The sequence below is a fragment of the Eretmochelys imbricata genome, chromosome 2 (genome assembly GCF_965152235.1).
Source record: "Eretmochelys imbricata isolate rEreImb1 chromosome 2, rEreImb1.hap1, whole genome shotgun sequence".
Taxonomy (NCBI): domain Eukaryota; kingdom Metazoa; phylum Chordata; order Testudines; family Cheloniidae; genus Eretmochelys; species Eretmochelys imbricata.
The window spans coordinates 235,783,919-235,810,612 of NC_135573.1; the positions used below are offsets into that span (position 1 = coordinate 235,783,919).

At 44.0% G+C, this 26,694-nt stretch overlaps 1 protein-coding gene across 3 annotated transcripts in view; it reads left to right on the forward strand.

The window, feature by feature from the left end:
• The window catches only part of APBB1IP (amyloid beta precursor protein binding family B member 1 interacting protein), a 107,164-nt gene that overhangs the window by 51,705 nt on the left and 28,765 nt on the right, over nucleotides 1-26,694 (forward strand). For all 3 annotated transcript variants that reach the window (XM_077808230.1, XM_077808229.1, XM_077808231.1), the window contains exons 6-9: nucleotides 6,663-6,822; nucleotides 10,873-10,994; nucleotides 22,294-22,368; nucleotides 24,334-24,477. In XM_077808230.1, the coding sequence (XP_077664356.1) occupies nucleotides 6,663-6,822; nucleotides 10,873-10,994; nucleotides 22,294-22,368; nucleotides 24,334-24,477 (501 nt within the window). The remainder of the gene's footprint in view (nucleotides 1-6,662; nucleotides 6,823-10,872; nucleotides 10,995-22,293; nucleotides 22,369-24,333; nucleotides 24,478-26,694) is intronic.

The window sequence follows — 26,694 nt, forward strand, 5'->3', positions numbered from 1 at the left end:
ATTCCAGTTGAACTCAACAGGAGCTGCAGTTGTTCAGCTTTGTACCCTTACAATCCAGTTTGAGTAAGGCATGAGGGGAGGAGGCTGCCAGAGACCAGAGCCTATAGGGCCTGTGGACACATGGTGCAGGTCTCCTATGAATTTTGGGGTGTCTAAATTGAAACAATTCCCACAAAGATGCACACACTCTCCCCAGAGGACAAGTTAAGGGAAATCTCTGCTAATAATCGCTGTCCATATTATCCCTTTTACCTGCATAACAAGTGATGTCCTTTTGGGCAAACAATTTATTTTGCATCTTTTGTTTTTTGCAAGATATTAAATATTTAAAGTCAGAGTATTTTAGAAGTTAGACTCTGATGGTCTTCCTGTTGCTAAATACCATCTGTGCTGTAATTAGTGTCATACTATGAAGTTTAAGGAAAATTAAAACAAAATTAGAGAGGGAGAATCTTCTTTCACTTCTAAAAAGAGGCTGTTTAAACACCTTGTGGCGTAGAGCTGTGAAAATGATGTAAAGCACTGCAGGCATATTTGTGAACAGTCAAAGAACTGGAACCAGACATTACTTTCCCTTGTTTCCTAAACGTGTTTTAGATTATGCATGTCCAACATACTTTCTGCATATTCTCCACCACTGCTGGGCTCCTTATTTTAGAAAAAACATTTTGGGGTTTGAAATCAGAGCAAACATACAGTTTAGCTTTTTGATGTGCTTTTCTTTTCCAAGGCCAGGTGGGTGAGGTAATATTTTTTATTGGACCAACTTGTGTCAGTGAAAGAGGCAAGCTTTCAAGCTTACACAGAGCTCTTTTCCAAGTCCTTCTTTTCAAAAGTCTGTATGGACTTTTCCTGGTTGCTCTTAGTTCTGTGGTATTACCTCTGCTTTAGCAGAGATTTGCTCTGCTGCAGAGTCTTGTATGCAAACATTTTAAAATGAGTATTTACTAAAGCTACAGCACTGGGAGAAGTTCTCCCAATTTTTCAACATATGGTTCCCGGCAGGGAATTGTTCTGCTGTTTCCAGTGCAAGTGGATGACTTGACTGTTCTTCTTACTGTGTATTCGCAGTTCTCTGACTTCTATATTTTAGCAATTTTTTAATCTTTTCCCCCTCACAATAAACATGCATATTGTTTCTGTCATTTAAAGAGTGCTTCAAGAGGAATAATGAACTCTTTTGATTTCTGCAGTCAATCACTGTAAGTGATGATCTGTCTATTGCAGTCTTGTACTAGTATCCACCATTGCAGCACATGAACCCAGGTTAGCTGATTGGCATAGCACGGTTTCTTCCATTCTTTTCCTAATTTAAGTCTAAAACATCCAAGTCAATATTCTTCTTCGAGTAGATGGAGTCATGTATTCCAATTTGTTGTGTGTCACCCCAGCACGCCGGAGCCAGAGAATTTTGCCCATAGAGGGCCGATGCTTGCATCTCATGATCGTAGCCCCTCTTTTGGCTATATGAGGTGATGCTGCCCCGATTCTCTTCAGTTCCTCTAAATCTGGTCTGTCGTGTGTGGGGGCCATCCCCAACAATGATCCCCACACATGATGTTGGCTGTGTCTAGGCGAAGCCCACGTCAAGGAGTGGTGTTCTATTTGCAGATTGTTGACCAAATGGGTGCAGGTGGTGTGGGATCTTCGTCTGAAGCGACACCTGCTCGAACAGGCTATGTGGACTGCTTCAGCACGAAGATCCTCATGAGATCGGAGATCGCCAGCGGTTTCTGAGAGTGCTGCTGCTTCACATCCTGGAGCTGGCGTCTCTTTGAAGAGATGAAGGAGTCATTCTCCATCAGGTGCGCTGAGGAAAAGGCCCCTCCAGGTCATGTGGGGACTGATCCTCCAGAAGACATGTGGATCAGCATGGGGTAAATGTTGGTGCATGGGATGGAACAGGTCCTGGTCAACCACTCCCTGGTACTTCATAAGGAGGTCAGAGACCCTGTACTGTTAACTCTGGTTCTGACCCTGGGGCATCCATTGAGTTTGGTGCCGATGAGGGCAATGCCAGCACCGGTTGATTCCACACTGGTAGCATCTGGGGCGGCAACAGACCTTTTCTGCCTTTCTGTCCTGGCCTTGCCCTTGGTCCAGGACTTTTCCAAGGCTTTGTGTTTTATAGCCCTGGTGGCTGGACAGGCTCCTGAACCTGTGAGTGTTGGCACTCTAACTGGATGTGTCCCTTCCACAGTGAGTGGAAGTGGAGCTGGTGCCAAGCTCAGTGCTCTGGAAAAGTCTTCAGCATCCCTGCAACCTGCACCTCCAGTGTTACCATGGCACCGTCAATTACTTCGGTACCACTGCTGACTTGGTGTAAGGATCTGGGGACTAGGCCCTGGGTCCGCAGAGTCTGGAACAGTTGATATTCCCACTGGGAGGCCATGCAGAGGCACAGCCAGGGAGCACCGTGGGGAGTAGGTCCTGCAGGAAGTGCTGCCCAAGAAACCCAGAGCGACAGTACCCTGCAGCCCTCTGATTGGCCAAACACCCTCTTTAACCCTAACGGTTGCCCCAGGAAGTTGCCTGGGCAATCACACAGACTGCAATTTGTTGCAACACCAGGCTTTGTTTGATCTCTGGTCTTCGACTCCAACCTGACTTTGACTCATGTGATTCCTCAAACTCCTGCTCGGCAACTACTGTCCCTGGTGGGCAGACCTCAGCCCAGTTGTGACCAGTAGGCAAGGCTGCCTACGCCCCAGTCCCTTACACTTCAGGATCAACACTGGTGCCGTTACCAGATGTGATGGGTTCGGTCACAGAAACCCCCTTGGGACTGTCACCTGTTCTGCTGAAATTATCTCTGAGCCCGTTTTCTCTGATGGCTTGGGACTCCAGAACCCTGTCTTGTTGAGCCAGACACACTAGCATGCTGCAACACAGACCCAGGTCTGAACCACGCCCCCAAAGCTCCAGGCTTTAACCGAAAACCACTCAGCAGGTTACCTGTCTCCAGCACCCAGTTCCCAATTGGATCCAAACCCCAAATAAATCTGTTTTAGTCTGTATAAAGCTTATACAGGGTAAACTCGTAAATTGTCCACCCTCTATAATACTGATAGAGAGATATGCACAGCTGTTTGCTCCCCCAGGTATTAATCACTAACTCTGGATTCAATAGTAAGCAAAGGTGATTTTATTAAATATAAAAAGGAGGATTTAAGTGGTTCCAAATAATAACAGACCGAACAAAGTAAGTTACCAAGCAAAATAAAACAAAACACTCAAGTCTAAGCCTAATACATTTAAGAAACTGAATACAGGTAAATCTCACCCCCAGAGACATTCCAATAAGCTTCTGTCATAGAATATCAGTGTTGGAAGGGACCTCAGGAGGTCATCTAGTCCAACCCCCTGCTCAAAGCAGGACCAATCCCCTAAATGGCCCCCTCAAGGATAGAACACACAACCCTGGGTTTAGCAGGCCAGTGCTCAAACCACTGAGCTATCCCTTCTTTCACAGACTAGACTCCATCTTAGTCTGGGCCCAATCCTTTCCCCTGGTACAGTCCGTGTTCCAGCTCAGGTGGTAACTAGGGGATTTCCCATGGCTAGAACCACCTTTGTTCTGTTCCACCCCCTTTTATATCTTTGGCACAAGGCCAGAATCTTTTGTCTCTCTGGGTCTCTACCCCTCCTTCTAAAAGGAAAAGCACTAGCTTTAAGATGGATTTCAGTATCATGTGACATGTTCACATGTCCTGTGAGACCCCAAGCCTCTATTCTTCCTGGGCTGATTCACAGGAACAAGGGAAGGCTGCAAGTAAACAGAGCCATTTACAACCAATTGTCCTAGTTAATGGAAGCCATCAAGATTCTAAGCCACCGTTAATGGCCCACACTTCACATAATTACAGTAGGACCTCAGAGTAATACTTCATATTTCTAGTTTTAGACATAAGAATGATACATTCATACGAATAGGATGAACACACTCAGTAGATTATAAGCTTTGTAATGATACCTTACAAGAGACCTTTTGAATAAAGCATATTCCAGTTGCATCATTTACACTCATAAGCATATTTCTATAAAACATATGGAGTACGTCACACCACAAACAATGAAGGAGTACTCGATGCAGCCAGTACCATTTCCGCCATCAGCACGAGCTGCCTTGTCATTCTGGGCTATGGACAAGTCAGAACAGTTGGTCGCATCCTCAGAGCTAGCTCCACCTTTATCCCTGGAAGCCTGGGGCTCTTAGATCCCAACCTCGATGCCATTTTCCTCTCATTCTCCATCACCTGACCTGCATCAGGGGGCATTCATGGAGTGCTATGAGTACCAGGATTGGCGCTTGTCTCTCCGTCAGGATGGGAGCCCTTGACTTGGCACCTAGTGGTCACCAATGCACTATCCATAACAGTGGCCTCCATGGAATCTATGGGATGCTCCTCATCTCACTCTCTAAGCGAGATCTCCAGGCACGTCTGTGGTGGTGACCATTGATCTGCTACAGGCCCAGGCCTGGGGAGCCTTCCCCTTGCAGCACCTCCAGAGTCATCCCATCCGGGTCAGTCAGTCCAGGAGCAGAATCCAGCTCTGGCACAATTAACTGCTTCATCTTCGTTCCCGAATGATTCCATGCTGCCTGGCTCTTCCTCCACTTTGGTTCCAGAGGATTTCAAGGCATACCAGGATTTTTTGTGGCACATGACTGTTTCCTCTAGGTATCCAAGCAGAGTTCCTGCAGAAGAACACCCGCAAATTACTGGATATCCTGCAGCCATCTGCCCCTGGGAGAATCATCTTCCCTATTAATGATGATGTAATGTCCTGGGTCTTGAACTCAGGCCTGGGAGTCTCCAGACAGCTGCCACATCCTGGCCTTCACCCCATGGCTACTTAAACCTGGTGGGCTGAGAAGCTACTAGCCCCAGCCAAGGCACCACCCATGGGAGTTCTGATTGGAGAATCGCCCATTGGCGACTGGAGATTGGTCCAGATATGCTATTTAAGCCAGGAGGAGGAAGAGGTGCTTTCCTGTTGTGCTTTCCTGTTGTGGCTGCATTGGACCCTGCTTCTGCCTGCCTCTTGCACCCAACCCCGTTCCTGTTTCCTGCTTTGCTCCTGGCTCCCTCCTTACCCCTGCCTTCACTCCTGTTTCCACCATGCTCCTGTTCTGTGCTTGATCCTTGCCTCTCCTCCTGCCCTTACACCTCACCTCCGATCCTCAGCTACCAGTCCTGGCTCTGACCATGGCTTCTGACTGAGACTCTGGCTTGACCCCTGATGGCTCTGGTGCTGACCCTTGGCTTCGTTCCCTAACCTGGATGCCTGCTCTGCCCACTTGACCTGACTCCTGCTCTGACTACTAGGCCAGACTGCCTACATCTCAGTCTCTGATGGCTGTGCTCCTTGAGCCTGCTGGAGCACACTGGCTTTGGTACCCCTTGCAGCAAAGTGCATGGAGACATGCTCCTTCATTCTAGTGCAGGGATTTGAGAGCTTTTACTTCCATACATCCACAAATTCCCTAGTTGTAACCTCAGTGAACAATAGAGCCCAGCAGGGCAGGTTTAAGTCCACTACCAAGGATAAGGACACTGAATGAATGGATCTTATGGGTAGGAAAATTTCTAGCCTTCTATCTGGACAGGACTAAACAGTTTTGTGCTTTGCCTCACTTCACCTCATATGCAGATCGTATGACCATGTCAAATGCTCTCTTCACAGACGATCTTTAAATGGATGAAATCCTTTATCAGGACTGCTTATGAGATAGCTTTGGCTATGCCCCCCCTCAGCGAGCGCGAGCTCGTTCTGTGAGAGCGCAAGCAACAGCAGTAGCGTTCCTCAGTGACATCTCAATACTGGACATCAGCAGGGCTGCTACCTGGTTGTCCGTACATACGTTTGTGACCCAGTATGTCATTACCGCATCTTCCAAGGTGGATGCAAGTTTCGGCAGGGCGGTCCTGCCATGCTTGTTCGGGTAGTCTCTGAGCCCTATCTCCTGGGGTGTTAGTCACCTAAGTGGAATACATGGCTGCATCTTCTTAAAGAAGAAGCAATGGTTACTTACTGTACCTGGTTCTTCAAGATGTGATACAGACGTGTCCTCCACAACCCACCCTCCATCCTCTCTGCATCAAAGTCTAGTCTGTGGGTGTTCGGTGTGAAGGAAGTGAAGGGGAAGGGGCTATGGCAATGCGGCATGAACACCGCTTCTCTATGGGTACTGCCGGGCAAAATCCGCGGTCTCCGGCATGCTGGGCATGCGCACACCCAAGTGGAATACGGATCTTCATCGTATCTTGAAGAATTACCATTACATAAGTAACTGTTTCTTTCTAGTCTTCATTAAGGGCACTTTGTACTTGGCTATTCTGCCTAGCATTTTCCTTCATTGTACTAGACTAGAGTTGAAATTCTGCGATCTCTCTGTGCACCATTTCACCTTTCCTTGAGTTACGCCCAATACAAAGTTTAATTTTCTTTTTTTACAACAGATCTTTTTCTTTGGTGCCAACAGAATGTACAAGCTCCCAAGATATATTATTTTCCCAGTTCAGTGTAGTACGTGGTGCCTTTTGAATCTGTAATAACCTTCAGCCTTAATCTTTCTTATCTGTTTTAGCAGGTTCTTGACCAGCCTAGCTTTTTATTCTCTGCTGAAATTAACTGACTTTATATGACTCTGTACTCAGCTTGTCGTCAAGGTGCACATGAATGATAACAGTACTAAGTCCCTGATGGTGGATGAACGGCAGATGGCACGAGATGTTTTAGACAACCTCTTTGAGAAAACCCACTGTGATTGCAAGGTGGATTGGTGTCTGTATGAAATATACCCAGAACTACAAATTGGTAAGTTTCATAGGGCAAAGGGCCTATCTGGGCTTATGGTATGTTTGTTCTATGGTACTGATAATTATTAAAAGTGAGACTATACTTCTAAGTTTTCCCTGCTCCCAGTATCCATTTATGGGCTCTCTCTCTGTGTTGGAGGCATCACTGTTGAAGCAGTCTGTCTGAATTGTAGGAATGCCATCACTACCTGCTGTCAAAATGATGCAGAAAGTACCAGTCCACCCAGTAGGTGGAACTTTGCGGTGTTGTGATGTACTGAGCCTCTGTCACTCTGGGGGAATGCGTCTCCCACACCTCAGTGCAGCAGACCATGGAGACTCCCTGTTAACGGCCATTTTCGTTATTCAGATTTTACACACACACAAAATGAACCAGTTGAATGGTTATACCAAAAAAACAGCTAAAGTCTTAGATGAGAGAGTACAGTGGTGGAGTGCTGTTGGCCAGAGCGATCTCGCTTGGGCCAGCTAGTGCTGTAATTAAGCAAACATTTCTGAGCAGCATGTCAGTCATTTCTGATATGCTTCACCTGTGGCTGCTTTTTTAAGTACAGATCACGTACGCTATAGTGTTCCTTTTCTTCAGTAGGGCTGCCACTCAGCTGGTGGTGCCTCATGACCCAAAGAGTAACGTGCCTGCTTCGGCTGACCTCAGAGCCCCTAGGGAACAGCTAGGTAAGAATTCACACAAATGGGTACAATTTAATCAATGTGGTTTCAAAGAGGCCTCGAGGCCTGAATGGGATGGAAGGTTCTTTCCCTCTGGACTATCACAAATGTCTGTCTCTGGGCCATGCTCAAAATGCATTAATGAAGAAAGAAATGCTGCCATGACCTTCTCCCAGTGGGGCAGTGCCCTGGAGAAATTGCAAACTGAAAATGGCCCTTAGAACGATAAATGTATAAACTCACCTAGCCATAATAAGCCAACGCAGATTTGAAAATCTATTAAGAAAGTTAACATCAACCTCATGTACTAAAAAAGTCCCAGGAATAATTATCCTATTGCACTATAAATCAGATGTGGTGAATGGTTAGAAAAGAGTCTGGGTGCCTCTGAACATGGAGATATTCATCTACTGTTGGGAGTGGCAGATAAAGTAATTGCCTATCCACTCTTTCTACCCCATTAAGATGATACATGAAGCAATATTGCCATCTTCTCCTGTACCTGCTTATCTTAACTAGAGAGAGACTGGAAATGGCACAAGAAATGTCACAGATGTCACTTTGAATAATTTTAGAGTGTTTCCTTGCTTTGGGAAGTTGCTGTCTCTGGTCTGGTCTGACCTGGATAGAAATCCCTGAACACTGGATGGCAGCATAGGGCCAAATTCTTTCCTGAACTACTATAACCATTGGACCATGGTGTTTACCTATGTGTTTGTATGATCTGAAATGCCATTTTGAATCCCCTGCCTTATAGCCAGAGGCAGAAGATATTGGGGAAAACACAGGGAAAGAAATTAGGATTGGTGTTCAGACATTTTAAAGAAATAGAAATTATTTGTTGTATAGTAGCAATTAGAAGTCCCAGCTGTATTTAGAGCCCCATCATTTTTGGCGTTGTACTAATGTAAAAAGAGACTGTCCCAGCCCCTGCACATAAGATCTTACCATCTAAGTAGAAGGATAGAAACTGTCAGGAGAAATGACTTGCCCAAGGTCATACAGCAGGTCAGTGGCAAAGGCAGGAATAGTACTGAAGTCTCTTGAATTTCACTGCACTGCCCTATCTTCTGGACCAAGTGAGCTGGATATAAAGTTTAATCATTTGTAGAAGGGTATTTTGGGTTGGATGGAGCAGTATGTGTCAGGAGGTCTTCTGTTTCCCCTGGTGTGAAATATACTGTAGCAGAAAGAGGTTTCGTTAATTCTCTTCAAATGTTTTAAAATGCAGTCTGCTGTTTATTCCCCCTTGTACATTTGTTCACAGGATTAAAATAGTACCATTAACATTCTGATTAAGCAGACTTACTGGACTACAATAGGTTTTCATCAGAAAATGACACTTCATTGAACCCAAAATGCTTCACAGAAAGATCTTGAGTTCAGTAAACTCGCAGTGAACCAGGCAGGTTCCCATAATCTGCCAACTTGCCCAGCTTCCAACAAACCCAGTCTTCCAGGGTGCAGTGCTCTGGGGCAGCCCTGCCATGCCAGGCTAGGATCCTTGCCATGGAGCCAGAAGCCAGCCCTGGGATGAACCCTGGCTTCAACTGAGGATCAGCTTACAGCTCCACAGACAGCCTGGAAGCCTGGGGAGAGGTTCCCAGGGTCTGCAGCTCTGGGGCAGCCCTGCCCTGTGGACTGCCTGGGATCAGGGACTCCAGGGTTCAAGACTCCTGACCCAGCTGGCTCCCCAGGAAGCCAATAGGGCTGGGAGTCTGGAAGCTGGGGGGTCCCCAGCCCAGAGCAGTCTGCATGGTGGGGCGGCCCTGGAGCCAGAGCCCTGGGAGACCTGGCAGCTGCTGAGTAAAAATGACATTCTGGTAAGTTTCACACTGCTATTTTCATTTAGCAGCTGTCAGGTTCTCAGGGAACAAAGCAGTTTTTTTCAGGTATCTGTTTCATGGGAAATTTAGAAAAATTTGTTTTGGTTCCAATTTGGAATGGACCTGAAATTTCCCGTGAACTGGAATTCCCATGTTTTGGCCAGCTCTAATCTTAACATTTGTACAAAGAAACTATACTCTTCTATGTCATTTCCCTGCATGAGAGTTCTAATGTAGCCTTTTTAAATATTACTTTGAGTAGCAAGCCCAAGAAGCCAACGTTTCAAATTAGTGAGTAAATATTCCAAAAAGAGTCCAAGCTATTCGTGTATCAGAACATCTTTGGTAGAGTACTGTACGTATGTTTTTATGTAAGACTGTATGTAAATGAAATGAGCTATTCCTTCAGATAAATTGCATATTGAAAAATTTCATGAAGGTTTTCTGTGGCTTTACTGTGGTACTGTTTACATTGGGCTGTATTTTGCAACAGAGCAATTTAACCACATAATGAACTTGTACCCCGGTTTAGAGGCGACTATATTCCTCTGTACTGTCCTTGTGGCTGGGATTAGTGCTAGGGCCACTGTTTTGAAAGTTATTTCCAAGTTACATTCATATCTTTTAGGACACAATTTACCCTTCTGTTCCTTACCTGTAATTATACAGTGGTTTACATTGTCAGTGGCTTTATTAAAAGTATTACAGTGCTTTGTGTTGCTGAGGAACAACTGAGTACATTGAGACAGGCTCCCCAGCTGAGCCTCTGTAACGTCTGAAAGCACACAGTTGTTAAATCGTCAGAACTGAGTGTTGATGGACTGTATCGTACCCTTCCACTTGAGGGATTGAAGGAGGGTCTGAGAAGGGTACGAAACACTAGAAAAGGCCATCAGAATGTGCTTCCTCATCGCCTCCCGCATCAGTACAGTCCAAGTTGTCTGAAGAATGGGGTCACCAAGGGCTATTGAAAGTAGAGCAAGAGTGCTCTTGGGGAACCTGCAGAGGTTTGCTGCACCCTGACCTAGCTGCTTAGGGACAAGGATGCCCAAGCGCACCCAGTGGCACAGCATTTGTACCACTCCTTGCAGTGTCCGTTCAGAGACGTAGAAAGACGCCGTCAGCAATCAGAGCTTTGGAAACAAGGATAAAAGGCTTGTGCAGGGCATGGCAAGTTAATGCTGGCTCTGCAGGCATTAATCTGTGTTCAGTTTCACAACTTACTTCATGCCCGTTATAAAACACTCGATACAGAGCAGCTGTACTAACTACAGCCCCAACCTGGCTAGCCGTGCCCCCTAACACATGTGCTATATCCTACACATGGAGCTAGCACCAAGGGGATGCCAGAGCTACATGCTACAGAGTTGCCTTGCCCTTTCACACTCCACCTCTTCTGTGAGGTGAGGCTCCCTTCTCTGCACAGGAAGGGACTGCAGGGCTCTGACTTCTTGAATGAACGTAAGATAATGGTTATATTCCGAGACAGGACTTTCTGTCTGCTGCCTCTGGAGTGTGTGTTTATCTTACGCTGACCTTTCTTGTCTCTGTAGAAAGGTTTTTTGAAGACCATGAAAATGTTGTTGAAGTCTTATCAGACTGGACCCGGGACAGTGAAAATAAGGTTCTGTTTTTGGAAAAAAATGAAAAATATGCTGTGTTCAAAAATCCCCAGGTAAGGTAACGTGATATTGGCAAAATACTTTAAAATGATGTGGGTTAGTTTACACTATGCATGCTAGAGGTTTTATTGGCTTTAGTTCAGCCAGTTCTAAATGAGAAAAAACAAATCTGTGGTTTCAGTAACAAGGAAAAAACACACAAGAGAGCTTTTCCTCTGTAGTATATTCGTAGGCCTTGTCTACACTGCTAAAAATGAGACCTTCAGTTCCCCAATTGTGTAGCTTCATTGCAGGGAGCAATGGTGAAAGCTATTGGGTAAACACACGGCTCAGATGTAAAGACGAATGCAGATCAGAAACAGTGTTTGAACACAAGACCATCAGCACTGCAGCATGGACCTCTCCAACTTGAGCTAAAGGAGAAGCTCCATTAGCTGGTACTAGTAGTAGGCTGTTATCCTCTGTGGATCAGCCACTAGAGAGAAACATGACACAGTTCACATGCAAGTTATGTAAGCACTTACAATAACTTATTAAACATGCTTCTAAACTATTAAACATGCCTTCATCTAAAGATTAATTGGGTTTATATATTTTTTGGGGGAAGGATGTTATCCCTTACACATTTGCCACCTACATGCTATCCAGCTAATGCTAGCAGCCATTGACAAAAGTTAGTGAGTTATACAATATAGGTCCTTTCCAGCATTTATCCTTCGCTTTGTTTCTATAATATACTTACTTACAAAATAGGGCTTTCATCTTCAGATCTCCACTCTTTCATGAGGATGTGCACATCATCACGCTCACCCATTTGTGATATAATTTACTGTGCAATGGAAATCACATTAAGAGGCTGCTCCATGAATCTGCGGCAGTGACTCAGTTATTGAGATGGAAGGTCAGAAGCCCATGACTAAAGGCTGGAATATTAACACATATTGGGTTGCATGCACACAAAGAAGACCACCTTAACATCTGAAAGACTGAAATCACTCTGTAATGCAGCTGCAATGATGCTAGGCTGACGTTTTGGGGGAAAATAGTAAAAAAACAGGCTATCTGGCATTGACACTAAAATTCAAAGAGCCTAGAGAATAATAATGACCCGAGGAAGACTGTAATATGGGAGGGAAAAAACCCTCCTGGAAATGCTTTTGTTTCATACATTTGGGTTAGATCATTCCCCCAGGGTAGCTGATGTTAAACTCACAAACCAAAATGTTAATCTCTTGTTTTTGAAACACTCTCTGGTCTTGATTCTTCTCTTCTACCTGTTTTGATCTCCTGATTTGCACTGCTGTAAATGAGAAAGAATCAGGCCCTGTGGATCAAATTGTGCACATTCCCTTTTGGTTTTGTAAAACTGATTGAAAGTATTTACACAATGTGCTTCAAATAGTGGCTGCTCTGTGCTTCTGTTCTACTACCACTGGTAAGCTAGGGGAGACAGCTACACCTATCAGAGCCCTGTGAGTTGGTGCCTGTGTCCTGAATTATGGACTCCTGTTTCTGTCCAAGGGATGACATCTGAGGGGTTAAACTAGAACAGCGATACTAAAACTAAAGGTAAAATTAAGAGGTGGTGTAAGAATTCCAAATAATTTAATAACCATGAAGAATTCCGTGCATGAATATCTATGTCCAGAGAAGGTGGTGTCTCACTGTAGCAGGCAAATGTCCACTTAAGGGACACTGAACTTTAAATTTAGTCCATTAAAGTTTAATAGTTTCAGGCAGGTACTACACCTGTCCCTCTGCTAATGCCTTTACAATCTGGCTTTACAATCTGATTCCTATTTTCTAAATTTGTTTTTCTCTCCTCTGCTGTCATGTGAAAGACCCGCACAAACAAGAGTGAAATTGACTATACACTGAGTGCAGTCAAATGCACAAGCAAACAGAAAATAGAGAAGTGGTTTTGCCCAGTACCTGCTGTTAGTTGTTATATGTCCCAATAGCAGGTAAGAATGTTTTAGACAGGAGCATGATTTTTAAATTGACAGTGTCCCTCAAACAAATGGTCTTATTTTTCTGGGATCATAACACAAGAACAGACTTTATACAATTTAATGTTTTGTGTACATACTATTTTTAGGCACTTGCATTCCTATTGCTGCTTTTTTCTTAGAAGAATTTAATATTTATGAATCTTTCTCACTTACCACCTGTTCTCCCATTCGCTAACAGAAGTGGAGGAGAGTCTATCCTAGAATATAGAAGATGGGCCGCAGTAACTTTGTTAAACAATATGATGGAAGCCAAGTTTGAAGATTAGTTTCCTGGACCCTACTTAGCTTTGATTTAAGCTGCTGCTGGCTTCTCCAGATTCGTGTTTGTGATCTTCGAAGTGATAGGGCTGTGCAGATACAGTCTGATTTAGGATTATGAAAAACACCATCTGCACTACAGCACATCATTGCTTTAGTATACAGTCAATATGACTTGAACACACAGACCAGATACTGTAGCAGGGAGTTGCTGAACACAGCTTTATTTTAATTCATTTTGTGCCTATAGTTTAAGTTGCCTTTAAGTTATATAAGTAGCTCATTCTAAAAGGGACTCATCTGATGAAGTGAGCTGTAGCTCACGAAAGCTCATGCTCAAATAAATTCGTTAGTCTCTAAGGTGCCACAAGTACTCCTTTTCTTTTTGCGAATACAGACTAACACGGCTGTTACTCTGAAACCTTTCAGTTGCTTATAACTTTGACCATCTCTTGGTCTCCGTTTTGGAAAGTCTGACCAAAACAGTCCAGCCATTTTCAAGTGAGTAAGATTTTGTGCTATCAAAGACAAAAAACAAAAGCCACTTTTGTTAATATTAAAAATAATATTAGTCTTTCTTTTGAACAGCTCTGATGTTTCTGATTTTGGTACAGACTTCTCATTTGGTATAGAACTAATCCCTAGGTTAGACATATGCCACTTTGTGGACTGCGGAAAATCCATTTAGATTTGGTTCGTTTCAGAGTAACAGCCGTGTTAGTCTGTATTCGCAAAAAGAAAAGGAGTACTTGTGGCATCTTAGAGACTAACCAATTTATTTGAGCATAAGCTTTCGTGAGCTACAGCTCACTTCATCGGATGCATACTGTGGAAAGTTTAGAAGATCTTATTATATACACACAAAGCATGAAAAAAATACCTCCTCCCACCCCACTCTCCTGCTGGTAATAGCTTATCTAAAGTGATCACTCTCCTTACAATGTGTATGATAATCAAGTTGGGCCATTTCCAGCACAAATCCAAGTTTTCTCACCCCCCCCGCCACACACACACAAACTCACTCTCCTGCTGGTAATAGCTTATCCAAAGTGACCACTCTCCTTACATTGTGTATGATAATCAAGGTGGGCCATTTCCAGCACAAATCCAGGGTTTAACACGAACGTCTGGGGGCGGGGAGCAGGAAAAAGCAAGGGGAAATAGGCTACCTTGCATAATGACTAAGCCACTCCCAGTCTCTATTCAAGCCTAAGTTAATTGTATCCAATTTGCAAATGAATTCCAATTCAGCAGTTTCTCGCTGGAGTCTGGATTTGAAGTTTTTTTGTTGTAAAATAGCGACTTTCACGTCTGTAATCGCGTGACCAGAGAGATTGAAGTGTTCTCCAACAGGTTTATGAATGTAATAATTCTTGACATCTGATTTGTGTCCATTTACTCTTTTACGTAGAGACTGTCCAGTTTGACCAATGTACATGGCAGAGGGGCATTGCTGGCACATGATGGCATATATCACATTGGTGGATGTGCAGGTGAACGAGCCTCTGATAGTGTGGCTGATGTTATTAGGCCCTGTGATGGTGTCCCCTGAATAGATATGTGGGCACAGTTGGCAACGGGCTTTGTTGCAAGGATAGGTTCCTGGGTTAGTGGTTCTGTTGTGGTGGTATGTGGTTGCTGGTGACTATTTGCTTCAGGTTCGGGGGCTGTCTGTAGGCAAGGACTGGCCTGTCTCCCAAGATTTGTGAGAGTGTTGGGTCATCCTTCAGGATAGGTTGTAGATCCTTAATAATGCGTTGGAGAAGTTTCAGTTGGGGGCTGAAGGTGACAGCTAGTGGCGTTCTGTTATTTTCTTTGTTAGGCCTGTCCTGTAGTAGGTGACTTCTGGGAACTCTTCTGGCTCTATCAGTCTGTTTCTTCACTTCAGCAGGTGGGTATTGTAGTTGTAAGAATGCTTGATAGAGATCTTGTAGGTGTCTGTCTCTGTCTGAGGGGTTGGAGCAAATGCGGTTGTATCGCAGAGCTTGGCTGTAGACGCTGGATCGTGTGGTGTGGTCAGGGTGAAAGCTGGAGGCACGTAGGTAGGAATAGCGGTCAGTAGGTTTCTGGTATAGGGTGGTGTTTATGTGGCCATAGTTTATTAGCACTGGAGTGTCAAGGAAGTGGATCTCTTGTGTGGACTGGACCAGGCTGAGGTTGATGGTGGGATGGAAATTGTTGAAATCATGGTGGAATTCCTCAAGGGCTTCTTTTCCATGGGTCCAGATGATGAAGATGTCATCAATATAGCGCAAGTAGAGTAGGGGCGTTAGGGGACAAGAGCTGAGGAAGCGTTGTTCTAAATCAGCCATAAAAATGTTGGCATACTGTGGGGCCATGTGGGTACCCATAGCAGTGCTGCTGATCTGAAGGTATACATTGTCCCCAAATGTAAAATAGTTATGGGTAAGGACAAAGTCACAAAGTTCAGCCACCAGGTTAGCCGGGACATTATCGGGGATAGTGTTCTTGACGGCTTGTAGTCCATCTTTGTGTGGAATGTTGGTGTAGAGGGCTTCTGCATCCATAGTGGCCAGGATGGTGTTATGAGGAAGATCACCAATGGATTGTAGTTTCTTCAGGAAGTCAGTGGTGTCTCAAAGGTAGCTGGAAGTGCTGGTAGCATAGGGCCTGAGGAGGGAGTCTACATAGCCAGACAATCCTGCTGTCAGGGTGCCAATGCCTGAGATGATGGGGCACCCAGGATTTCCAGGTTTATGGATCTTGGGTAGTAGATAGAATATCCCAGGTCGGGGTTCCAGGGGTGTGTCTGTGCAGATTTGATCTTGTGCTTTTTCAGAGAGTTTCTTGAGCAAATGCTGTAGTTTCTTTTGGTAACTCTCAGTGGGATCAGAGGGTAATGCCCCTCCACCCCCACGAACATGATACAGTTCTGTGGTGACCTGGAATCCTATTTTCGACGTGTCCGACTCAAGGAATATTTCCAACATACCTCTGAACAATATACTAATCCACAGAGACCTCCCTACCAACACTACAAAAAGAAGGATTCTAGGTGGACTCCTCCTGAAGGTCGAAACAGCAGACTGGACTTCTACATAGAGTGCTTCCTCTGACGTGCATGGGCTGAAATTGTGGAAAAGCAGCATCACTTGCCCCATAACCTCAGCCGTGCGGAACACAATGCCATCCACAGCCTCAGAAACAACTCTGACATCATAATCAAAAAGGCTGACAAAGGAGGTGCTGTTGTCATCATGAATAGGTCGGAATATGAACAAGAGGCTGCTTGGCAGCTCTCCAACACCACTTTCTACAAGCCATTACCCTCTGATCCCACTGAGAGTTACCAAAAGCAACTACAGCATTTGCTCAAGAAACTCCCTGAAAAAGCACAAGATCAAATCTGCACAGACACACCCCTGGAACCCCAATCTGGGATATTCTATCTACTACCCAAGATCCATAAACCTGGAAATCCTGGGCGCCCCGTCATCTCAGGCATTGGCACCCTGACAGCAGGATTGTCTGGCTATGTAGACTCCCTCCTCAGGCCCTATGCTACCAGCACTCCCAGCTACCTTCGAGACACCACTGACTTCCTGAAGAAACTACAATCCATTGGTGATCTTCCTCATAACACCATCCTGGCCACTATGGATGTAGAAGCCCTCTACACCAACATTCCACAAAGATGGACTACAAGCCGTCAAGAACACTATCCCCGATAATGTCCCGGCTAACCTGGTGGCTGAACTTTGTGACTTTGTCCTTACCCATAACTATTTTACATTTGGGGACAATGTATACCTTCAGATCAGCAGCACTGCTATGGGTACCCACATGGCCCCACAGTATGCCAACATTTTTATGGCTGATTTAGAACAACGCTTCCTCAGCTCTTGTCCCCTAACGCCCCTACTCTACTTGCGCTATATTGATGACATCTTCATCATCTGGACCCATGGAAAAGAAGCCCTTGAGGAATTCCACCATGATTTCAACAATTTCCATCCCACCATCAACCTCAGCCTGGTCCAGTCCACACAAGAGATCCACTTCCTTGACACTCCAGTGCTAATAAACTATGGCCACATAAACACCACCCTATACCAGAAACCTACTGACCGCTATTCCTACCTACGTGCCTCCAGCTTTCACCCTGACCACACCACACGATCCAGCGTCTACAGCCAAGCTCTGCGATACAACCGCATTTGCTCCAACCCCTCAGACAGAGACAGACACCTACAAGATCTCTATCAAGCATTCTTACAACTACAATACCCACCAGTGGTCATGTGCCAGCAATGCCCCTCTGCCATGTACATTGGTCAAACTGGACAGTCTCTACGTAAAAGAATAAATGAACACAAATCAGATGTCAAGAATTATAACATTCATAAACCAGTCGGAGAACACTTCAATCTCTCTGGTCACGTGATTACAGACATGAAAGTCGCTATTTTACAACAAAAAAACTTCAAATCCAGACTCCAGCGAGAAACTGCTGAATTGGAATTCATTTGCAAATTGGATACAATTAACTTAGGCTTGAATAGAGACTGGGAGTGGCTTAGTCATTATGCAAGGTAGCCTATTTCACCTTGTTTTTTCCTACCCCCCCCCACCAGACGTTCTTGTTTGAACCCTGGATTTGTGCTGGAAATGGCCCACCTTGATTATCATACACAATGTAAGGAGAGTGGTCACTTTGGATAAGCTATTACCAGCAGGAGAGTGAGTTTGTGTGTGTGGGGGGGGGGGTGAGAAAACCTGGATTTGTGCTGGAAATGGCCCACCTTGATTATCATACACATTGTAAGGAGAGTGATCACTTTAGATAAGCTATTACCAGCAGGAGAGTGGGGTGGGAGGAGGTATTTTTTTCATGCTTTGTGTGTATATAATAAGATCTTCTAAACTTTCCACAGTATGCATCCGATGAAGTGAGCTGTAGCTCGCGAAAGCTTATGCTCAAATAAATTGGTTAGTCTCTAAGGTGCCACAAGTACTCCTTTTCTTTTAGATTTGGTTGATTTTTGTAATGGTTTAAAGGCTATCTTTGTGCTCTCCCTTGCATTTTTTTTTTTAAAGCCAATAAAGATTATTTAACTTTCTGTTGGCACTGCACATAGGTAATTTCTGATGTCATTTGCTCATCACTCTCTTGGCTATGTGTTCGCATGGCTATGAGAGTGGAGAGCAATTTGTGAGTTCATATGCAGGTGTGTGTAGAAGAACTTCCGGGAGCATAGACCTTTTGGAACCTTGCCTCATTCCCTACCGTGTTCAGTGATGTATAGCCTGATGTGGCCTTGCTTCGCTGAGTGTGCATCTTGTGCATGATATAGCATTCTACATACCAGAATTTATTTATTTTATCTTTCTTCGGTGGTGAGGGGGGACTGGGCTGTTACATCAAAAATAACTATTACATGAACACAAAGGCTTCAAAAAGCAGAATCTGAAAGTTGGGAGAGGGGGGCAAAGTTAATGTTACTTGTATACTGTAACTCTGCCCCCTTATGTACATGCATGTTCTTGTGTTGTATTCCCAGAGAATCACTCCATCTGTTAAGGAGTCTCAGTTCCCTATCACAGATAGACACATCCTCCTTTGCAAACAATAGAAATATTCATGCTTGGGAGGTTTGTGTGTATATGGAGAGAGCTCTCCAGCAAATCTAGGCAGCATTCACATTAATGGCCTGACTCTCCCAACCCTGACACACTTCTCCCCCAGGGTCTTTGCAGAAGGGAAACAGTTTGTCTTTTAATATGACCTTTGACTATTGAACTTGGAATGACCTATTGTGGACACGTGGTCCCCTAGCACATGATGAATGGCATTCTGATCAGTGGTAGACCACACAGTGATACAGATATAGCAAGTGCAGTATGCAGTCTCCTCCCCTGGGCCTAATCCATTGAAGGATAATAAAGGTCATATACTGTCAGATTTCAGGAATAGAAGGACATACAAGAGGTGAACCATAATAAATGAAATGCATGTTGGCAAGGGAAAGATGAAATGATACATCTGTGTAGCATAGGGTTGGGTGGCAAAACCCTCCTGCACTGACAAGAAGCAGCCTTATGCGTGATGCCACCTGGTTGTCATTACTGAAATTCTCTTTCTACTGCTGACTGTAGGCACAGGGTGGTCTGTTTTCCCTAAATAAATGCCAGATGCTCTAATGTAAATCACGCATAGTAAGAGGACCTTTGTGGTCTCATTAAGGCCATCAGCGTCATTCTGAATCTGTGCATTGGTGGCTATAACAGGGCCAGACTGAGACAATCCAGGGCCCTAATCACACACTGGGGTTTCCTATGGTCCCTTCCCTGCTGAGCTGATAGTGACAAAGGCCCCCACACTAGAGCCTTTTGCTGGGTTAGTGAGGTCCTCCTGAAGCTCCGTGTTGGTCCAGAGAAGGAGGAAGCTTCAATTTACCCAACAATCTAACTTTGTGTGGACTACAGTCCATCCTACCTGAAGGGGAACCCCCACCCAGCCAAGAAAAGTCGTCATGGGACTTGTTCTGCTATATTCCCTGCTTGGTTTTCAACGTTTCCCCTTTGTGGGCGGGGCTCCTGCCAACACCAGCGCAGCAGAGCTATGATTGCATGGCACCACAGAGTTCTCTGCTCAAAGCAGGAGTTGTCTGATTAGCAACTGCACTGAGATGAATGTGGTACTTCACCTCATCAGAGCTGTTGTTTCAGGCTATCTGCAGACTCAGGCAGGCATCACGGCTCCAGCCACACTCAGGACACATTTTCAAGGCTTTTTTTTTTTTTAACAACCAAAAGGGCTAGAAATGCACATATTTCCAAATGAAAGCAGAGATTCCAGTGTAATCATGGGATTCCAGGAGCTGTGGCCCTAAACCAGTGGTGGGCAACCTGCTGCCCACAGGCCACACGCGACTTGTCAGGATAATCCACTGGCAGACCAACAGACAGTTTTTTGACATTTGCACAGCCGTCTGCAGCTCCCAGTGGCTCTGGTTTGCCATTCCCGGCCAATGGGAGCTGTGGGAAGTGGTGGCCAGCACATCCCTGCGGCTCATGCCGCTTCCCACAACTCCCATTGGCTGGGAACAGCGAACCGCAGGCACTGGGAGCTGCAGGCGGCCGTGCAAATGTAAATAAACTGTCTGGCGGCTCGCCAACGGATTACCCTGATGGGCCATGAGCAACCTGCAGGCCGCAGGTTGCCCACAACCTCTCTAGACTCATGTATTTACTTTAATCTAGCCCTGGACTATGAACTACAGATTAGCCATGTGCTCAGGCAGCTAGTAGCCAGTCTAGTCTTTCCTACTTCTGGGAATCCTGAGTCTGAGCTCCATTTTGTTTCTAGTAGAAAATAGCCCAGTTTTGAATGTTCCAGTGTCTTTCATTTTTTTGTTTAATCATTGCTGTGGCCATGGCAGGAGCGTAGGACGAGGTGTGGCTGATGGTGCTTTTAGGCTTGCTTGTTTGATATTGTGCATTTTAAGGTCACTTTTTAAAAATAAGTGTTGTTCCTGGGGTCTCCCTGAAAAAATAAACCATCTTGAACAAGCCCTGCTCTCCCACAAAACTGTGTGCAAAATGCTGCTTGAGGAGGAAGATGTGGTTACATGGTCAAGCTGGGTTCCCCGATTTCTCTCTGGGCTGCCTGGTGGCAGTCATCTCCAATTACCTGCTTGCACATGAAGGTGGAGTTTGGTTACATTGCTTTTTATAACCACAATATGTTCCTCCTTTAACTGGCAAATGTCACCAAAAGAGAAAAAAGACATTGCAGATCCATGACACATTTTGGCCTTTGTTGATTTCTAGGACAAATCTGCATGTAAATATGTCATCTGACTGTCAGAACTATTGAGGACACAGAAGTCTCACTGAAGTCAATGGGAACTGTTGGTGGGTTTTGGGGGGAATAGGGAAAAGAGAAAAAAAAAATCACACTCTTTACGCTGGATTTAGGAGAGTAATTTTAGGTAGCCAGCTTTCAAAAAATGTGGCAGAATTCTACCTGGATGAAACAGGTTTTGTTTGCAGGATAGGGGCCACAAAGCAAACAATTTACCTTATTCATAATTCAACCAAAGCCAAAGGGACTATTTATAAACATTGTTATTTCCCTGCTTTGGTTTCAAGTCAGCAGGCCTTTAGGTTTAGAAGCTGCCAACAGATTTGGGCCTTGGTTTTTACCAGAGCATGATCCTGACCTTCACAACTCCAGATACAGTTTCGAGTCTACAGTTAAATGTGGGTCCAACTACTTGTGTCTGCAACTGTACCCCTTTAGACAGCACAGCTACATTGTCTAGGCATATAGGCTTCTGAATGGGTGCAATTCCAGGTGAGGATACTTGCACCCACAGTGGTGGAGGCGTTGTTTCAAAGTTTAGGCCCAAGTCTCAAACACTGAGTTTGATGCTAGATGTGGTGGTGTACAGCGTCTGTCAACAAGTATGCAAAATAACCCCTTGGCCTTCAAAGGACTCCTTGGACAAAAAGTACTTTCCTGGATGGTGAAAAAATGCAACATACAAATGTAGAAGTAAGGAACTCTGTAAAATCGACTGTGTCCAAACACTTGTTACTAAATAATAAAGATCTGTGGCACATGCGCAGCTCCATTTCTGAAGCAATGCACACCATAAACATTGATTGCTAGAAAATTGTGCATTCAGTTCCTGGCACTACATTTTTCTTCATCACATACTAATCTGCTGCATGACCCTCAATCATGTTCTGTAACGCCCACCTCTAGGAAGCTCGGACAGTGTTCAAATTGAAAAAATAAAATCAAACCCACTGACCCAGAAAAGCAGCCAAACAAAATCAAGACTTGAGCCACATTTTTTTCAAGTAAGGGGTTGGGGTGGGGTGTAGGGGTATATGGGTAAAATGAATTTTAGATTGAGAAATTGACATATAAACTCCAACAGGCAGCTTTGGGGAAGGTTTCCTGTAATGAGATTTGAAGAGCAATACTTGGCTACCTGCCTCATACCGTCTAGCTCAGTGCACAATACAGAAAGGCTGAATAATGATGTGATCTGTTCATTTATATTCTTTGTCTTTTCTGTTCAACATCAACTTCTTGTATTTTAATCAGAATTTCTACCTGGCAAACAAAGGGAAAAATGAAGGCAAGGAAATGAATGAGAAAAACAAAGAGTTTCTCCTGGAGGTAAGCCAGTTTGGGAAAGGGATGGTGCAAGTGCTGATGCGGCAGAGTCCCACAGCCTACATCTGCTCCTAGCAGCCGTGCTTAGTTCTTTGTTGGCTAATGTGTCACAGGAAGTTCTGTGTTTGTTATTACCAGTTTTGTGTTTAAGGCTGTGTAGGAAGCTGTTCAACTTCATCTGCAGCTCACCACTGAAAGCATAGACTCTACATTGTATATTTTTTTTATATTTTTATTATAAAACATAGTGCAGATAATTCCTTTCTTCTGTTAGGTGCCAGTCCTACAAATATTTACACGTGTGCTTAGCTTTTTTCTACAGTGAGTAGTCTGACTGATTTCCGTTAAGTGAAGCACCTGCTTAGGTGTTTACAGGACTGGGGCCTGAACAAGGACAGCAGGGGATTAGAAGCATTGCACTTTCACAGTCCTCTAAAGAGGCACCTGCAATCAAGGTTCATCTTAGTTCTGACATTGTTGCAGAAATGTGTTGCTTGCAAGATCCCCAACAGCGCATTACCAATAGTCTAAAACACTCCTGGGCTAGAATCAGATTGGCTTTTTATTTTTTAAATCATTAATAAGACTGATCAATAATGATAATAATGAAATAAGTAGTTGCTTTTCTTTCTAGTTAAAGTAGGTACATTTACCCCACCCCCACAAGTTTTTGTTTCATGTACTACATGCTGGGTTGTACCATGAAAGGACTCCATGCTTGTAAAACTAAATTGTCTCTTTATAAAGAGAACTATTCACAGAGATGCTGCTGTAAGCACTCAAGCCACATGCATACAGACTAACTTCCTGATTCCTCTTCCAGACTCTTCCATCCTGCAACCTGAGTTCCTCCTCCCAAGTTCCATGCAGGTTGCTACAGTTACTAGTATTAGCTCTGCGGCCAGCTTATACAAGCAGCCTTTGGATTTGATTCCAGTTTAAGCCTGCTTATCTTCTGACCCTTCTTGTTGAAAGTTCAGTTCAGATGAGAAAGAGAAATCTAGACTTATAACAAACAAACGATGATCACAGAACCAAGGGAATGAAAAAACCCTTTAGTTTTGGGCAAACATTTTAGCTTTGATGCAAATGCAGGAAGAGGATAATCTACACTCAGATGCCTGGGGAGTCCCACTTTAGAATTAGTGCATGATAACAAAGCCACCAAATATCAGCAAGCAGAGAGCTGTCCACAGTAACTTCTAAATGAGAAAATAAAGTATGTTGACATTAGAGATTACCCTGAGTGTTTTACCCCTCGCAACAGGAGCAGTTTCATGGCTAATAATAACATGTATTTGTTCACATGGTTTGTGAATGCTGGTATGTGCTTAAAAATAAGTATTAATAGAAATCTCTCAATCTTTGATTTTATTTTAAAGTTCTTGGTGCCTTTAGGAGCAGTTTCTAGGGTATTAAGTATTTCCCTACACAACCTAGAGATGTTGCAATAGTCAAAAACCCGAGCATGTGAGAATAATGGTGCCAAGCATTTTATTCTATCTTCCTCAGCAGAAAATGCTTTCTCTGGTTAAAGTCTTTAGTAGGTTATTGCAAATCCTTCATTAAGTAATATCTGTTTCTGGTCCAGGACTAGGGGTGGCCAGAAATAGAAGTCCACCACTATGCAAAGAGCCTAATGGTAGAAGTCTCTATCCACTACTTAACCCTTAAATATTTAGTCTGGGGCTTAAGAGAAGGGAATGAGCTAGCTGTGTGTGGGCCCTCTGCTGTGAGGACAGTTCCCCAGAGCAAGTATCTAAAAAGAATGCCCAAGTCCCACATGAGCACTTTAATATGGAAAACTCACATTTACATATTTGACTCTCTGTTCCATAACTGGGCTCCCCATCTTTATACATTCACTGTCACAGAAAATGTCTGGTTTTAAGTGAACAGTTTGCTGCTGTTTATTAATATGGGTACTCAAGTCCATTTATTTTGTGTAATCCAATTCTCGCTGCACAGGAAAGCTTCTGTGGGACATCTGTCACTGTGCCAGAACTTGAAGGGGCCCTTTATTTGAAGGAAGATGGAAAAAAGTCCTGGAAGAGACGCTATTTTCTCCTACGAGCTTCTGGAATTTATTACGTCCCCAAGGGAAAGACCAAGGTCAGGAAATCAAAGGCATCATTTTAGCAGTACAGCAATTCATGTAGGTGAAAGTGAAGAGCTCCTGAAGTGACATTTTGAGAGCAATGGCTGGTGCATCTGCGACAGATTTTTCCTTTGACTGCGACACTTGTGCAAATATTAGGATGTAGTCACAGAAATCCTGTATAGTTCCCCCCATTTTTGGTTTCTTCAGTTAGGTAAAAACATTGGGTGAAATCTTGCCGCTCTTGAAGTCAATGGGGGGAAAACCCCAATGTCCATCAGCTGGCACTTTGCTGCAAATAATGCTTTTACTTCATATCTAATTCCTTGTGGAAGGGAATTTAAGAAGTTTGCAAACAGTCTCACTCTGTATAGCAAAATGGAAGTGCAGAAAACCTGACATTGTTTATAACAAGACTCAGTTGAAAGCTCTAGTCCGGCTTTTATAGTCTGTGTTTGTAACCAACTTGCCATGCCAACAGCTGTTGCAGGGGAGTGCTCTGAAGTCTTTGTGCTATTATATGCCAAATGTTTTTCCTGAAGAGATCTTTGCCTAGAGAATATGTTGTGCCTTTTCAGCTTTTTAAGGCTGCCCTCAATAGAACAAGAGGTGAGACAGAGGCGTTCAGGTTGACAGAATCTAATACAGTGACATTTACCATTACCGGGTATTGAAAGAGTCTGAATTGCCAGCCCGCAGTGGATAAGCAAAGGAGCCTGAAGTGCACTGCAGAAGGGGGCTCACTGCTGCTCATTTCTAGAGTAACATCTTTGGTACTGACTTTTGGGTACTGGGTTGGCAGTTTTATATTCTGACAAGTGCTGCCACTTATGGCTCTTAATGCTTCAGATTTGCTTTGGATGAAAATGCTTGTGCCAGTGACTGAGCCTCCCCATACCCAGAGCTAATGATGTACACCAAGTCAATGGGACTTAATTTTTTGTCATTCCCTGAATAAATCACAATGAAAGAAATAGTGATCAACTTAAAAAATAAGAGACAAGTCCGCCAGTGAGTGGCAGAGGCGTGTAGTGCTACTACTCAGGTGACCCAGGTGCAGAAACAGACTAGGACCCAAGTCCGGGCAACATGCAGCATTAATTAGATGACTGCCCTGCTTGTACTGTAGTTTGTAGAATGGCTGTGTCTGACTTCTAAGGCAGTGGTCATCTGGGCTTTCCATTCCTCAGTGAATCTCCCACCCATACAGCACTCTTACCAAACAGTCTAGAGCTGTGATTGGAAGGATTTTCTCCAATCACAATGCAGATTAGTGAAATACTCTCATTCCAAGAATGGTGGACTATGAAATTGGTCTAATTCTTTCTAGCAAAATGGAAATAAAGAAAATCTGACATACCTTGGGCTATGTTTAAAAAAATAAAATGAGCACTTTATATTGACCGTTCAAAATATATCTAGGCCCATGAAAACAAACATGCAGTTAATTTTGCATACCCTAATATTTAGGTCTATGCTTGTTTTGTGCGTGCAAGTCAGGCCCTAAAACTTTGAGAAAGTGTCCTTGACTGCAATCGTGTCACTATTTCCACACCAGGAATTGCTTCAAACCGTTAGTCCACCTAAGTATCATTCTCTGTCCCACAAACTGATATTAATGGAAAGCCCAAGAAGTTAGCAGCACCAAACACACAAGTTACTTGTTTAAACTTTTTTCTTTAAATTATGCAGTTAAAGTCTTGTTTTGTCTGGTCATGCAATAGGAATAACATTATGGCTTTGCAAAAATACTTGCAATAAATGACTTATCTTCTACATGATAATTTGTTTTGTCCCCTACTTACCTGTGATGAATGTTTCCCTTTAAATAATTGTATCTGGATTGGACTCAATCATGCATTGGTTCCTAAGAAAAGCAAGAACTCCATTGTCATTCCCATTGAAGGCTTGGTGTTGAGGTTGCCCGTAAGTTTCATTGATTTGAATGCGCTCAGTGTGAAATCCTAGCCCCACTGCAGTCAATGGCAAAACTCACAAAGACTTCAGTAGGAACTTCCGGTTGGGTACTGAATAGGGAGATACTTATAATTAATACCAAGGCATTCCAGAGCACAGAATTCATGCTACTGTCCCCTCTTGTCAGGTATTTTGATGGAGCTACCACTAAATGGCAGTGTTCATAAATGCACTACCAGTGTGAATAAAGTGATCCCAAGGAAGTATCTTAATGAAAGTGTAACAACAAGCAAGCATGTTACACTAAAATATGA